The 16,925-nt window shown below is 46.0% G+C and overlaps 1 protein-coding gene across 1 annotated transcript in view; it reads left to right on the forward strand.

Moving 5' to 3' along the window:
* The first annotated feature begins 817 nt into the window (after positions 1–817).
* LOC129523893 (uncharacterized) overlaps positions 818–16,925 on the forward strand; it is a 33,899-nt gene continuing 17,791 nt past the window's right edge. Inside the window, exons 1-3 of the mRNA XM_055347843.2 lie at positions 818–1,198; positions 8,665–8,775; positions 10,504–10,562. Of these exons, the coding sequence (XP_055203818.1) occupies positions 1,033–1,198; positions 8,665–8,775; positions 10,504–10,562 (336 nt within the window). The 5' untranslated portion in view covers positions 818–1,032. The remainder of the gene's footprint in view (positions 1,199–8,664; positions 8,776–10,503; positions 10,563–16,925) is intronic.

The following is a 16,925-nucleotide window of genomic DNA, read 5'->3' on the forward strand; positions in this document are numbered from 1 at the left end:
TCCAAAGTGTTGGGATTACAGGCGTGAGCCACTGCACCTGGCACCTGTGACTAATATTATTTCTAAGATCTAGAATGCATTTATTACTGAAACAATGCTGACATACACTGCACCTAAAAAGGAAGAACTAGATGTTCATTAAAGCTAGGAAAAAGCAGAATTCAGTGTGCTCAAGAACCGCTTCCATGGACAGGTACAATGGCTCATGCCTGTACTCCCAGCAGTTTGGGAGGCTGAGGCAGGAGCATTCCTTGAGGCTGAGTTCAAGATCAGCCTGGGCAACACAGCAAGACCCCATATCTTTTTTATTTTTTAGACATGGTCTCACCCTGTCATCCAGGTTGGCGTGCAGTGGTATGATCTTGACTCACTACAGTCTGCAGGCCTCCTAGGCTCAAGTGATCCTCCCACCTCAGCCTCCCTAGTAGGAGGGACAACAGGTGTGTGTCACCACATCTTGCTAACCATCTCTATTAAAAAAAAAGTGGCCAAGCACAGTGGCTCACACCTGTAATCCCAGCACTTTCGGAGGCTGAGATGGGAGGACCGCCTGAGGTCAAGAATTTGAGACCAGCCTGGCTAACATGGTTAAACCCCATCTCTAGTAAAAATACAAAAATTAGATGTGTGTGGTGGCAGGCGCCTGTAGTGCCAGCTACTCGGGAGGCTGAGGCAGGAGAATCACTTGAACACAGGAGGTGGAGGTTGCATGAGCCGAGATCGTGCCACCGCACTGCAGCCTCGGCAACAGAGTGAGACTTTCTCTCCAAAAAAAAAAAAAAAAAAAAATCACTAAACTAGGAGTCACACAGCCTGAGAGCAGGCTTCTACTGATCAGCTCTGGGCAAATCACCTATTTGTGCCTGTATTTATTCATCCACAATCCCCAAAAGCTCAGAGGAAGTTGAGGGAAAGTGTAAATCTCTAGATAAGGGCAGAACATCTCTGCTGCAGCCTTGAATCTGGGACTCCCCATGGGGTGAGGGGCCCCCGAGGCCATCTGTCCTTTGCACTCCCAGGAGCATTAGCAGTATGGTCAGGTGCTGCATCCACAAGCCCACGAGCCAGGAGCACGCTGTGAAGGTCATCGACGTCACCATTGGAGGCAGCTTCACCCCCGAGGAGGTGCAGGAGCTGCAAGAAGCCACACTGAAGGAGGTTGACATCCTGCACAAGGTCTCAGGGCACCCCAACATCAGTGAGTGAGGGCCCCAAGCTCCACGGTGGGGTGACCCCTGTGATTCTGCCCTGACAGCCCAAGCCAGGGAATGTGGCCCCACCACACAGCCAGTTAGAACCACCCAGGCTCAAGGCCCCCAGCTGTACCCTCACTGCTTTGACAGAAGGGGTCCCAGGCAGGGATGGTTGCAGGTGGGGGGATGGGGGTTTGATGTCCCTGGGCTGAATGAGCCAGGCGTGCTGGTGCATGCCTGTAATCCCAGCCACTCAGGAGGCTGAGGCAGGAGCATCACTGGAGCCCAGTAGTTTGAGGCTTCAGTGAGCTATGATTGCACTATTGCACTCCAGTGTGGGTGAGACCGTGAGACCCTGTCTCTAAAAATAATAACAATAATAATAATAAAGTTGCTTGAGGCTGAGTTCAAGATCAGCCTGGGCAACATAGCAAGACCCCATATCTTTTTTATTTTTTAGACACGGTCTCACCCTGTCATCCATGTCAGCATGCAGTGGTATGATCTTGACTCACTACAGTCTCTGCCTCCTAGGCTCAAGTGATCCTCCCACCTCAGCCTCCCTAGTAGGAGGGACAACAGGTGTGTGCCACCACATCTTGCTAACCATCTCTACTAAAAAAAAAAAAAAAGTGGCCAAGCGCAGTGGCTCACACCTGTAATCCTGGGCCTGCCCACACCCCGGGTTGACATCCTTTGAGCACCTTCCTGATTCCCGTGTCAGCTTTTGAAGTTAGCTGACAGCAGCCTCGGTCCCCGACCCCCGTACCCCAGCTGCCCCTGCCTGGGCTCCCCTGCCACTTGAGATGAGCTATTCATTTCCATTTCAGTACAGCTGAAGGACACTTATGAGACCAACAGTTTCTTCTTCCTGGGAGATTGAGGCGGGCAGATCACCTGAGGTCAGGAGTTCGACACCAGCCTGGCCAACATGGCGAAACCCTGTCTTTACTAAAAATACAAAAAATTAGCCAGGCATGGTTGCAGGCGCCTATAATTCCAGCTACTTGGGAGACTGAGGCAGGAGAATCGCTTGAACCTGGGAGGTGGAGGTTGCAGAGAGCCGAGATTGCACCACTGCACTCAAGCCTGGGGCATACTTTAGTCCCAGCTACTCGGGAGGGTAGTGTGTGAGGATAGCTTGAGCCCAGGAGGTTGAGGCGGCAGTAGTGGCAGTAAGCTATGATTGTTCCACTGCACTCCAGCCTGGGTAACAGAGCAAGACCCCGATCTCTACAAAGAAGCTTTTTTTTTTTTATGAGCTGGAGTCTTGCCTTGTCTCCCAGGTTGGAGTGCAGTGACGCGATCTCCGCTCACTGCAACCTCTGCCTTCCAGGTTCAAGCAATTCTGCCTCAGCCTCTGAAGTAGCTGGGACTACAAGCATGTGCCAGCCACCACGTCCAGCTAATTTTTGTATTTTTAGTAGAGATGGGGTTTCACCATGTTGGCCAGGCTGGGCTCAAAATCCTGGCCTCAAGTGATCTGTCTGCCTCAGCCTTCCATAGTGCTGGGATTATAGGTGTGAGGCACCATGCCCGGCCTCAATTCAGAAACATTTATTTGGAACATTCACTGTAGGCCAATGTGGTGCCAGGAGATGTAAGGGTGAGTGAGAAACAGTTCCAGGCCCCAAGGAGAACACCCTCTGGGTCAGGAGGGCTGACAGCTTGTGTTCCACTCTCAGAGCCACCCAGAGTTCCCTTGCTGAGGATCTGAGCATGACCCGGGATGAGGCACTGCCGGACTCTCATTCCGCACAGGACTTCCATGACAATTATTAGCCCAACGAGATCCTGGGCAGGTAAGGCCCGAGCTTTCCCCATGAAGTGCTGTCCTAGGTTCCAGCAGGCCCTGTAGGCTATAGCCACCTCTGCAGCACACCAAGTACTGACCCCACTTTCATTCCCAAAGTGCTGCCCACTTGAAGAAACCCTTGGTTTGGGGTCCTGCCCTCCTGAAGCCAGGATAGATAAGAGAAACCACTCCCAGCAAAAAGTTCCCAGGGGTAGGTGCAACGGCTCATGCCAGTACTCCCAGCACTTTGGGAGGCTGAGGCAAGAGGATTCCTTGAGGCTGAGTTCAAGATCAGCCTAGGCAACATAGCAAGACCCCATATCTTTTCTATTTTTTAAACAGGGTCTCACCCTGTCATCCAGGTTGGCGTGCAGTGGTATGATCTTGACTCACTACAGTCTCTGCCTCCTAGGCTCAAGTGATCCTCCCACCTCAGCCTCCCTAGTAGGAGGGACAACAGGTTTGTGCCACCACATCTGGCTAAACATCTCTATTTTGAAACAAAAAAAAAAGCAGCCAAGCACAGTGGCTCACACCTGTAATCCCAGCACTTTGGGAGGCTGAGGCGGGAGGACCGCCTGAGGTCAAGAGTTTGAGACCAGCCTGGCTAACATAGTGAAACCCCATCTCCAATAAAAATACAAAAATTAGATGTCTGTGATGGCAGGTACCTGTAGCCCCAGCTATTTGGGAGGCTGAGGCAGGAGAATCACTTGAACTCGGGAGGTGGAGGTTGCAGTGAGCCGAGATTGTGAGACTTTCTCTCCAAAAAAAAAAAGAAGAGTACTAATCTAGGAGTCACACGGCCTGAGAGCAGGCTTGTTACTCATCAGCTCTGGGTAGATCACCTGTCTGTGCCTGTATTTATTCATCCATCATCCCCAAAGCTCAGAGGACGATGGGGTAAATTGTAATTCTTGTCGCCGCTGGCCCACATATGTGCGCTCCAGGAAGACCCAGAAGCCCTGCCTTCACTTCCGATTGGCTGCGTGTGAGAGTTGGTCCTCTGTGACGCCATAGAGGTGCACCTTCGTTGACGTCTCAGAGGCGCCCTTTCGAAAAGTCCTATGAGCTGGTCTTCCGCGACGTCACAGGGGCGGTATAGTGCCTGGAGATGGTCAGTCTTCTGACAGTGGAGCCTGGTAACCGCCACCTCCTCTCCAGGTCCTGTGTATTGCTGGCTGGAGAAGGGTAGTTGACAAACTCCCACCCAGCACAGTGTGTATGTCCGTCAAAAATAGGAAACTGTGTCCGGTGGCGGCCGAGGCCGGAGGATCCTTTCAGGCCAAGAGCAGCCTGTTAAACTGGCGAGACCCCATCTCTTTAGTCTCACCTCAGCTTCCCAGCTACTTGAACTCCCAAGGTTCAAGGCTCCAATGAGCTATGATCCCACCATAGCACTCCAGCCTGTGAGACTCAGGTAACCCCTGTCTAAAAAAGTAAAAAAGGAAACTATCCAAGTGTGCAACAGGGAGGGGCTGCTTAAAGAAAACGTGAGACTGGTTGGGCCCAGTTATCCCAGCGCTTTGGAAGGCCGAGGTGAGAGGATGGCTTGGGCTCGGGAGTTCGAGACCCGCCTGGGCAGCAGGATGAAAACCCGTCCCTACAAAAGGTACAAAAATTAGCTGGGCGTGGTGCACGCCTAGCCTAATTTTTGTATTTTTTGTAGAGATGGGGGTCTCACTATGTTGCCCAGGCTGGTTTCAAACTCCTGGGTTCACTGATATTCTCACTTTGGCCTTCAGACTTGTAGGGATTACAGGCATGAGCCACCATGCCCCACCTGGGTTATGCTATTTAATAAAGTAAGAAAGTGTTTGGCCCTGCATGGTGGCTCAACGCCTGTAATCTCAGCACTTTGGGAGGCCGAGGTGGGTGGATCACCTGAGGTCAGGAGTTCGAGACTAGCCTGGCCAACATGGAGAAACTCAGTCTCTACAAAAAATACAAAAATTAGCCGGGTGTGGTGGCACATGCCTGTAGTCCAGGTGCTCGGGAGGCTGATACTGGAGAATCACTTGAACTGGGAAGTGGAGGTTGCTGTGAGCCGAGATCACACCAAGCACCCCAGCCTGGGTGACACATCGAGACTCTAAAGTTTGAGACCTGCCCAGGCAATGTAGTGAAACCCTTTCTGTACAAAAAACAAAACAAAACAAAAAGCCATGTGTAACTGTCCACCTGTGGCTGCAGCTACTTAGGAGGCTAAGGCAGGAGGATCACTTGCGGCCAGGAGCTCAAGGCTGCAGTGAGCTATAATCATCCTGCTGCTCTCCATCCTGAGCAATAGAATGAAACCATTTCTGTAGATAGCTAGTTAGCTAGATAATTGATACGTAGTTTTCTTTTCTTTCTTTTTTTTTTTTTTTTGAGACAGAGCCTTGTTCTGTCACATAGGATGGGATGCAGTCGTGCGATCTTGGCTTACCTGCTCACTGCAACCTCTGCCTTCTGGGTTCAAGCAATTCTCCTGCATGTCTGAGTAGCCAGGAATTACAGGCACACGCCACCATGCCTGGCTCATTTTTTATATTTTTAGTAGAGATAGGGTTTCACTATGTTGGTCAGGCTGGTCTTGAACTCCTGACCTCGTGATCCACCCACCTCAGCCTCTCAAAGTGCTGGGATTACAGGCGTGAGCCACGGTGCCCAGCCAATTATGTAGTTTTCTATCAAATTTTTTTCCTAGATTTGAACATGTTTTTCTAAAGTAGCATTCAATACATCAGCATTTTACGGTGTTATTGGTTGTTAATATGATTTTGTTTTTCTGAAATACAGTATCCTTTACAAAAACAGTTTTGTCTTTCAAAGCACATAGATAGGTCCTCAGGTGAATTTGTCTGATGTTGACGACCTTGGTACCATTTTGTCCACTTGATTGAAACAGTTAGGTGGTAATTTCAAGTCACTATTGGCCTTAGAGGAAGAGCCCAAAGGCAACAAGCAAGGGCACTGGTGTCCAGTTGCCTTCTAGAAGCATTTTCACCTTCCCTTAGGGTTTCCCTTGATGAATATAGAAGTACTGTATGTAGAATTGACCCAGTGCTGCCCTGGCAACTTTGTAGATTAGGCCAAATTTACATTTCTTACCTTTATGAGAGGCACCCTCGTAGGCTAGTGGAGTTACACACGAAGTCTGATCTCAGCTGCACCGTCCAGAAATGCAACATGGTCGAATTGAATAACATTCTCTGAGCCAGTTTCTTTAGCTGTAAAATAAGAATAACAAGTATACTCATCTAAAAAGACAGCTTATTGTATCTAAGTGGTCTTTTATTTTCTACGAAACTGTCTTTAACACAGTAATTATTTTCATTGCCATACCACATTTTTTGTTTTATTTATTTATTTTGAGATGGAATCTGGTTTTGTTTTTTGTTTTTGTTTGTGACGGAGTCTCACTGTTGTCACCTAGGCTGGAGTGCAGTGGCATGATCTCGGCTCATTGCAACCACTGTCTCCCAGGTTCAAGTGATTCTCCTGTCTCAGCCTCCTGAGATGCTGGGATTACAGGTGGCCACCATCATACCTGGCTAATTTATTTATTTATTTATTTATTTATTTTAGTAGAGATGGGATTACATCATGTTGCCCAGGCTGGTCTCAAACTCCTGACCTCAAGTGATCCACCCACCTCAGCCTTCCAAAGTGCTGGGATTATAGGCATGAGCCACCGAGCCCAGCTCATTTTTAGAAAAGGATTGCTTGGCCAGTCTCAGTGGCTGGCACCTATAATCCCAGCACTTTGGAGGCAGAGGTGGGTGGATCAGCTGAGGTCAGGAGTTCGAGACCAGCCTGGCCAACATGGAGAAACCCTGTCTCTACTAAAAATGCAAAATTAGCCAGGTGTGGTGGTGCATGCCTGTAATCCCAGCTACTCGGGCCTGGTAATTGAACCCCTCAGACCTGAGGATGAGAAAGCTTGCCTCAGTTCTTCCCCAGGTGATCAGCCCAGGGGTAAGGAAGGAGAGGCTGGAAAAGAGGACCTATGAGAAGGGCCCCCTCCTGGAGTTTGAGGCCCACTCCCTCCTGCCTCAGCCTCTCCTCTGTCTAGGACTCCTCCCTGCTCTGCCCCACTCATGGAGCCATGGCCATGGGGGCTGTGTTTGAGTACAGGCCCCAGCAGCAGCCCTAAGCCAAAAGTGGGCAGGCTCACCTGCAGGGGATCAGAGTAACATGGCAGGAAGTAAGGGTGAAAGCCGCCCTGGAACCGCACCTCTCTGCCCCCTCATGTCACTCGGGTGCACTCCTCCCTCACCTCACTCAGGCAGCAGCATGAGTTCAATGGGAGTGATGTCCTGCTCCCTCTGCTGCCTCTTTTTAGTCTTGGGGCTACCATAACACTTTCCCTTCCCCAGCCCTGCCAACCTGGTGGGACATTGGGCTTCCCTCTCCCAGGGTCCTGGGGACAGACCTGTCCTGTATCATACTCACAGAGAGACCCTTTTTTTTCTCCAGGGCTTGAGGATCAGCCAGGTTTCATGAGTTAAATGCAGATCTGAATCATACCAAGCTGAGATTGGGGTACACACTCTCCTCTACTGAAAAGTAGTGAGGGATTCCAACTTGGTGAGAGGGAGAGTGGGGCAGAACCAGACCAGACAAGGAGTGGTCACCTGGAAAAAGCCTGCCATCAAAGGCCTTGGTGAGTGCTGGGTGCGGTGGCTCACTCCTCAGCAGTTTGGGAGGCTGAGATAGGTGGATCACTTGAGGCGAGGAGGTTGAGTCCAGCCTGAGCAACATGGCAAAACCCCATCTCTGCTACAAATACAAAAATTAGCTAGACATGCTATGCTCCTGTAATCCCAGCTACTCGGGAGGCTGAGGCAGGAGAATCGCTTGAACTGGGGAGGCAGAGGTCGAAGTGAGCTGAGATTGTGCCACTGCATTGCAGTCTGGGAGACGGAGTGAAACTGTGTCCCTCCATCAGAAAAAAAAAAAATGGCCTTGGCAGAAGGACTGGCCTGGCAGTGCCTTCCCTTGAGTTTCTCCTGGGTAGGCCTCTGCCATGAGGAGGCGCTTCCTTCTTCCTCTCCATGGCCCACAGCAAAAGACTGTGTGCTTCTAAGGGGTTGGGTGGGGGACTATTGACAGAACTGGAAACCTACAGGTGGGGTTTTGTTTTGTTTTGTTTTCTTGTTGTCGAGATGGAGCCTCACTCTGTCACCCAGGCTGGGGTGCAGTAGCACAATCTTGGCTCACTGCAACCTCCACCCCACCCTGGGTTCGAACAGTTCCCATGTCTCAGCCTCCTGAGTAGCTGAGATTATAGGCATGTGTCACCACCCCCAGCTAATTTTTGTAATTTTTAGAGATGAGGTTTCGCCATGTTGGCAAGGCTGGTCTCGAATTCCTGACCTCAAGTGATCCACCCACCTGGGCCTCACAAAGTGCTTGGATTACAGGCATGAGCCAACATGCCCAGCCCCTTCAGGTGGGTGTTGAGGCTTCAGTACAATACTAGTTTCCTGTGGCTACTGCAACAAATTACCACACACTAAATGTCAGTGCTTTTTATAAGGTGAAACAGATCTTGTGGGGCTTTTGTTGTGATGGTGATTTATTAGATTTTTTAGTTTAAAGACAGTATTGCTCAGGTGTTGTAAAATTATAAAAACAATCCTCACATTTCATAATTGTTTTTTGAGACAAAGTTTCGCACTTGTTGTTCAGGCTGGAGTTGCAGTCTCAGCTCACCACAACCTCCGCCTCCCAGATTCAAGAAATTCTCCTGCCTCAGCCTCCCAAGTAGCTGGGACTACAGGGGTGCGTCACCACACCCAGGTAATTTTTGTACTTCAATAGAGACGGGGTTTCACCATGTTGGCCAGAATGGTCTTAATCTCTTGACGTTGTGATCTGCCTGCCTCGGACTCCCAAAGTGCTGGGATTACAGGTGTGAGCCACCCCTCAGCCCACATTTTATAACTTTAAAGCAGTATTAGTGGTAATTGCCTTAGGGAAAAATACTTTTGTTGTGATATATAAGTAAGATATTCAGGTATATTGTACAGCAAAGGACATTAAACCTAAGTCAGCAATAATGTGTTATATGGTACACTTAAAACTTTAGTACAAATATTCATGTTTAGCAAATTGACCTTAACATATAATGATAGCAAAAAAATGGAGCTGTTCTGATGATAGACCATTGGTTATGTCTGAATTTAATACTCTCCATGCTCTTGACTTTTTCTTTTTTTTTCTTTGAAACAGAGTCTTGCTCTGTCACCCAGGCTGGAGTGCAGTGGTGCGATCATAGCTCACTGCAGCCTCCACCACTCAGGTTCAAGTGATCCTCCCATCACAGCCTCCCTAGTAGCTGGGACTACAGGTGATTACCACCATGCCTGGCTAATTTTTGTATTTTTAGTAGAGATGGGGTTTCACCATTTTGGCCAGGCTGGTCTCAAACTCCTGACCTCAGGTGATTCACCTGCCTTGGTCTCTCAAAGTATTTGGGTTACAGGCATGAGCCACTGTGCCTGGCTACCTCTTGACTTTCTATAGCTGTTACATTATTTTAATCTTAAGTAAATAAATGTTAGCTGAAATGATACAGTTCAGGAGAATCTTCTGCTTCTGTTACTAAAAAAAATCATATTTATAAGTCCAACAAGGTTACACTAATGTATATGTTTGGAAAATATTACCTTTTCCGCAAGGCATGGTGGCTCACGCCTGTAATCCCAGCACTTTGGGAGGCTGAGGTAGACGGAGCTCCTGAGGTCAGGAGTTCAGGACCAGCCTGACCAATACGATGAAACCGCGTCTCTACAAAAATACATAAATTAGGTAGGCATGGTGTCAGGTACCTATAGTCCCAGCTAGTTGGGAGGCTGAGACAGGAGAATTGCTTGGACCCGAGAGGCGGAGGTTGCAGTGAGCCAAGATCCTGCCACTGCACTCCATCCTGGGTGACAGAGTGAGACTCCGTCTCAAAAAAAAAAAAAAAGTAAAAGAAAATATTACCTCTTCCATTTAGTGCTATATGTATTAAATAATATTAGCTGGTATGTTTTTCTGGCTTTATAATGTGGTTCAGACTTCTGTAGAAGTTCTGGCTATATCTACATTGCCTTAAAGTAATGGGATATTTCTTTTTTTGTTTTTCTCAGCTGGAGTTTTGCTCTTGTCGCCCATGCTGGAGTGCAATGGTGTGATCCTGGCTCACTGCAATCTCTGCCTCTCAGGGTTCAAGTGATTCTCCTAGCTCAGTCTCCTGAGTAGCTGGGATGACAGGCACCTGCCACAATGCCTGGATAATTTTTGTATGCTTAGTAGAGACGGGGTTTCACCTTGTTGGCCAGGCTGGTCTTGAATTCCTGACTTCATGATCTGTCTGCCTCACCCTTCCAAAGTGTTGGGATTACAGGCATGAGCCACCATGGCCAGCCTGTCTTTTTTTTTTTCAAAGCCACCCTTGGTTATGAAATGTAAAATATGCACCAGTGAATATTACTTTGCTGAATATTGCCTAGTGAATATTAAGTATTTATTCTCACCTTTCAGACATGAACTTGCGAATTCAACATGTGAAGACTTACAACTTGATAAACCAGCTTCAGGTGGTAGGTCTTCAGTCTTAAGTCAGATTAGAAGATTATGTGAAATAATTATTTAATGCTTAACAATGATTTTTTTAATGGTAACTTTCACATGAAATAATATCCCTCTTACTTTTAATTATGTTCCAAGACAGGAGAATTCATGTTGTCAAAATTCTGATACTCTCTAGAACAATAAACTAATTTTCTTTTTATTAACCCATTATAAATACATGTAAGTATTGCGTTTATGGGTAGACAGAACTAAAAGAATATTTGTCCTACTTTTCAGATACAACATTTGTCTGACATTATGCACTGAACAGTTTATTATTGAAGTCTACACTAGCCAACTGAACAAGCATTCATCAAATGTCCACGATACTCAGGACATAAGAAAGTTCCTTTTAGAGCATGGAGCCATGCATATCATCTCTTAATTGTTAGATGTGTTTTGAAAGAAATAGAAATATAATTGATTTTCTTGTTTTGGCTCTAGAGTGGAGTGCAGACAAAAAAGAATGGAATCACACTGTTTAGATTTACTAAAATGGAAGGATTGCCAGCAAGATCATATCCCTTGTTTCCCCATAGCAAATGACACCTGCTAGCTGTTTGCTGTTCTCTTTTTTTTTTTTTTTTTTTTTTGAGGTGGAGTTTTCCTCTGTTGCCCATATTGGAGTGCAGTGGTGTGATCTCAGCTCATGCAAGCTCTACCTCCTGGGTTCAAGCAATTCTGTCTGCCTCAGCCTCCCAAGTAGCTGGGATTACAGGCACCTGCCACCATGCCAGCCTAATTTTTTATTTGCAGTAGAGTTTGGGTTTCACCACGTTGGCCAGGCTGGTCTGGAACTCCTGACCTCAGGTGATCTGCCCACCTCAGCCTCCCAAAGTACTGGCATTACAGACATGAGACAACCTGTCCTGCCCGCTAGTGGTTCTTGAGCACACTGAGTTCTGCTTTTTCCTAGCTTTAATGAATGTCTGGTTCTTCCTTTTTTTTGTGCAGCGTATGTCAGCATTGTTGCAGTAATCAATACATTCTGGATCTTAGAAATAATATTAGTTACAGGTGCCAGGTGCGGTGGCTCACGCTTGTAATCCCAGCACTTTGGGACGATGACGCGGGTGGAGCACGAGGTCAGGAGATTGAGACCATCCTGGCTAACACGGTGAAACACTGTCTCTACTAAAAATACAAAAAATTAGCCGGGCATGGTGGCGGGCGCCTGTAGTCCCAGCTACTCAGGAGGCTGAGGCCGGAGAATGGCATGAACCTGGGAGGCGGATCTTGCAGTGAGCTAAGATCGTGCCACTGCACTCCAGTGTGTGCTACAGAGCGAGACTCCATCTCAAAAAAAAAAAATAGTCGCAGGAAAGAAAAATACTGCCTATTTTATAATAATATTTGATAACCCAAGTTATTAAATTCATTAGATTGAGAAAACTTGTATTCCTGTGATTTTGATGGGGAAGGAAGTGTGTTATGCCAGAATCACTGAATTATGGAAAATGATGGATCAGCTTTTTTGCAGAAAAATTTGATATGTCTGTTTTTTCCCCTTCAACTAAATTATATTACTGAGTAATGTTTTTTATAATGTTGTTTTATTTAGGAAAGTAAATACAATGAGTAGGACTCAGCTTCAGTTTTCTCTTACTGTTCTGTTTTTGAGACAGAGTTTTGCTCATGTTACGCAGGCTGGAGTGCAGTGGTGTGGTCTCAGATCACTGAAACCTCCACCTCCCAGGTTCAAGCGATTGTCCTGGTTCAGCCTCCCAAGTTGGTGGGATTACTGGCACCTGCCACTATGTCCAGCTAATTTTTGTATTTTTAGTAGAGATGGGGTTTCACCATGTTGGTCAGGCTGGTCTCGAAGTCCTGACCTCAAGTGATCCACCCACCTCAGCCTCCCAACATGCTTGGATTGTAGGCATGAACCACAATACCCAACCTCTCATACTGTGTTTTTTTGTTTTGTTTTGTTTTTTGTTTTTTGAGATGGAGTCCTGGCTGGAGTGCAGTGGTGTGATCTTGGCTCACTGCAACCTCTGCCTCCTGGGTTCAAGCGATTCTCCTTCCTCAGCCTCCTGAATAGCTGGGATCACAGGCATGCACCACCACATCCAACTAATTTTTTTTGTATTTCTTGTAGAGACGGGGTTTCACCTTATTGGCCGGGCTAGTCTTAAACTCCTGACCTCAGGTGATCCACCCACCTCGGCCTCCCAGAGTGCTGAGATTATAGGTGAGAGCCACTGCACATGGACAGGAGTGGATTAATTTTATGGTTCACCTTTTAGACCATACAGAACAACTTTCTGACATTGCCATGGCATTTGTAAACTGCCATGGAGTTGATGGGTGTATTGCAGTGAGGATGAGCAGAGGTCACTCTTGTCATTATCTTGGTTTTGGCTGGGTTTTTTACTGCAGCCCATTTTATCAGCAAGGTCTTTATGACCTGTATATTGTGCTGACCTCCCTCACCCTGTGACTTAGCCTTAACCATCTGGGAATGCAGCTCAGTAGGTCTCAGCCTCATTTTACCCAGCTCCTACTTAAGATCGAGTTGCTCTCTTTCAAATGCCTCTGACAGTATTGCTGCTTTCTTTAAGGTTCCTGAAAGGGAGAGAGGAAATCTTAGATTTTTCATGGCTGTGAACCACTGCAAGTATTGAGGAAATATTTACTACTTCCAGCCTCATAATCCTGCAGTCATTTGGCACCTGTGAGTCAGGTGCAGGGGAACTGCCCCATACAGTCTGGAGCATTCAATCTGGTGGGGAAATGTGTAGTAAGTAGGAGATATTTACAGTGTAAGGTGTTAAGGTCTGGGGTAGAATTAAGTAGAATAAGGGGATGGGGAAGCGGAGGGTGTGATTGGGGCAGCCTTGATGATATGTGATGAGCACATTCTGCAGTTGGCCTCACCTCTTTCTAAAACTTCCACTTTTTTCACTCTCAACTTCAACAGTTGGTTCTTTTTTATTTTATAGAAAATTTGTTAGAATTAGGTTTATATATTTTCTTGAATTAACAGAATAATTTAACATCACTCTCTAGTGTGACTGAAAGCCTCTAATCCTTTACTGTTTTTTGTTTATGGGCATATTTGTTTTTACAGCTATAATAATTATTTCATTTTGTGTGGTTTCTCAAAAACACATGTTTCTTATATCAGAGTCTCTATACTAGAGTCCTTCAGATTTGGTGCTAATAACATTAAGTAAGAATTTAAGACAAGTCTTGAGATGTTAGAGGAAAGCCAATCTAAGAACACAGAAATTGTTAATTTATTTTGAGTTGACATTTAAGTTGAGGTGTGGAGGTGGAGGAGACAGTTGGATAAATGAGTTTGGAAGTAAGGAGAAAGATCTGGAAATAGATACAATTTTGGATTTTATAGTTGTGTTTTGATAGCAATTGTTGTTATTGCCAAAATAATTCATCAGTGAGCTCCCTGACAGCTCCCCAACCTTTCTTTTTAAAGAAACAGGATTGGCCGGGTGCGGTAGCCCATGCCTGTAATCCCAGCATTTTGGAAGGCAGATCACCTGAGGTCGGGAGTTCAAGACCAGCCTGACCAGCATGGAGAAACCCCATCTCTACTAAAAATACAAAATTAGCTGGATGTGGTGGTATGTGACTGTAATCCCAGCTACTCGGGAGGCTGAGGCAGGAGAATAACTTGAACCCGGGAGGCAGAGGTTGCAGTGAGCTGAGATCGCACCATTGCACTCCAGCCTGGGTAACAAGAGTCAAACTCCATCTCAAAAAAAAACAAAAAAAAAAACAGGGTCTTGTTATGTTGTCTGGGCTGGACTAGAACTCCTGTGCTCAAGTTATCCTCCTGCCTAAGTCTCCTAAGTAGCTGGGGCTACAGGCACATGCCAGCATGTCCAGCTTTGAGCCACTCCCACCCATCATGTTGTAAAATATTTAAATGTTACAGAGGTGTGAGGGAGATGTGTATATAAACAGCACAGTAAATTGCTTGAATCTTTTTTTTAGAGTTCTGTTTGGATGTGGCTTCAGAGCAGGGATTAGTCAATTTATTTATACTTTTTTCTTTTCTTTCTTTTTTTTTTTTTTTGAGGTGGATTCTCACTCTGTCACCCAGGTTGCAGTGCAGTGGCAAAATCTCAGCTCACTTCAGCCTCTGCCTCCTGGATTCAAGTGATTCTCTTGCCTCAGCCTCCTGAGTAGCTGGGACTACAGGTACCTGTCACCATACCTGGCTGACTTTTTTTTGTTTTTTGTATTTTTGGTAGAGACAGGCCTTTACCATGTTGACCAGGCTGGTCTCGAACTCCTGACTCATGTGATCCACCTGTCTCGGCCTCCCAAAGTGCTGGGATTACAGGTATGAGTCACTGCGCCTGGCTGTTTTATTTTACATTTTTAAATTACAATTTTTATACCTATTCAGAAGTAGAGAAAATAGTACAATGACCGCTAAAATACCCATTCCTCAATTTCCGTGATCTTTAAGATTGTCCCACATTTTGTACTTCTGTTCCTTTACCTCCCTTTGCAGGAATATTGTAAAGCAAATCAGTCATCACATCATTTTATCTGTTCAGTGTGCATCCCTGAACAGCATTTATGTATTCCTACACAGCCACTATCTCATCACATCTGACAAAATGAACAATGATTTTTTTGGTATCAGCTGATATGCAGCCCTTAGTTGAGTTTCCTCACTCTTTTCTTTCTTTCTTTTTTTTTTTTTTTTTTTTTTTTGAGACAGAGTCTTGCACTGTCGCCCAGGCTGGAGTGCAATGGTGTAATCTTGGCTCACTGCAGCCTCTGCCCCCTGTGCTCCAACGATTCTCCTGCCTCAGCCTCCTGAGGAGCTGGGATTACAGGCGCACGCCACCACACCCGGCTAATTTTTGTATTTTTAGTAGAGACGGGGTTTCGCCATATTGGCCAGGCTGGTCTTGAACTCGTGACCTCAGGTGATCCTCCCACCTTGGCCTCCCAAAGTGCTGGGATTACAGGTGTGAGCCACTGCACCTAGCCAAGTTTCCTCACTCTTACCTGAACAGTATCTCATTTTCTCATTATCTGACAAATTTTGCTTTAAATCTGGATCCAAACAATCTTCATGTGCTAACTTTGGTTGTTATGCTTCTTGTAATCTAAACAGGCCTCTGCTTACTTTTTAAAAATTTCCCATTCTATTAATTCTTTGTGCAAAGTTTTTTATTTTTATTTATTTTTTTTAATAGCATGCTCACAAAGTTGAAGGGGTAAAGCAGATTGATCTTGTTGTTTCCGTGTAGATGAAAGTTTAGCCTGAAATGTGCCAGTTTGCAGCAGCCAGAGGAGGGTTATTACTGTCATGAGCAGTTAGTAGCAAAAGGCTGCTTCCAAATAGTATTTGCAGGCCAGGTGCAGTGGCTCATGCCTGTAATCCCAGCACTTTGGGAGGCTGAGGTGGGTGGATCACTTGAGGTCAGGAGTTTGAGACCAGCCTGGCCAACATGGTGAAACCCTGACTCTACTGAAAAGTACAAAAATTAGCCAGGCGTGGTGGCAGGCACCTGTAATCTTAGCTACTCAGTGGCAGGAGAATCACTTGAACCCAGGAGGCGGAGGTTGAAATGAACCGAGATCATGCTACTGCACTCCAGCCTGGGTGACAAAGCAAGACTCCATCTCAAAAAAAAAAAAAAAAAAAGAAAGAAAAAAAAAAGAAAAAACCAAATAGTATTTAGGTTGTATTCTTTATTGTCTATAATGATTTTCTTTTTCTCTCTCTTCTTACTAAGGATATTGAAAAATAGTGTTTAGTCTTTTAAGATCTTAGAGTTATTAAGATTGTCTTGGGACCGGGACAGTTAAATTTGCCAAAATCTGGCTGTTAATGATGGGTCATTTATTTTTATTTATTTATTTATTTTTGAGATGGAGTCTCTGTCAACCAGACTGGATTGCGGTGGCAGGATCTCCACTCACTGCTAGCTCCGCCTCCCAGGTTCACGCCATTCTCCTGCCTCAGCCTCCTGAGTAGCCGAGACTACAGGTGTCCGCCACCACACCTGGCTACTTTTTCGTATTTTTAGGAGAGATGGAGTTTCACCATGTTAACCAGGATGGTCTCGATCTCCTGACCTTGTGATCCGCCCACATTGGCCTCCCAAAGTGTTGGGATTACAGGCATGAGCCACTGTGCCTGGCTATTATTATTATTATTTTAATTTTTTAAATTTTTATCAGCCTTGGGATTCTGATATGTAAAAATGCAAGAATCTTCAAAGATAGAAAACTTATACAATTATCATTAAAATGGGAGAACTCAGAATGTACAATCATGGAGCAGTGCTGTCCACCAGCCCCCCAGCTAACTACAGCTGCAAGCATGATTCTCATGCTCT

The sequence above is a fragment of the Gorilla gorilla genome, chromosome 6 (assembly GCF_029281585.2).
Source record: "Gorilla gorilla gorilla isolate KB3781 chromosome 6, NHGRI_mGorGor1-v2.1_pri, whole genome shotgun sequence".
Classification (NCBI taxonomy): Eukaryota; Metazoa; Chordata; class Mammalia; order Primates; family Hominidae; genus Gorilla; species Gorilla gorilla.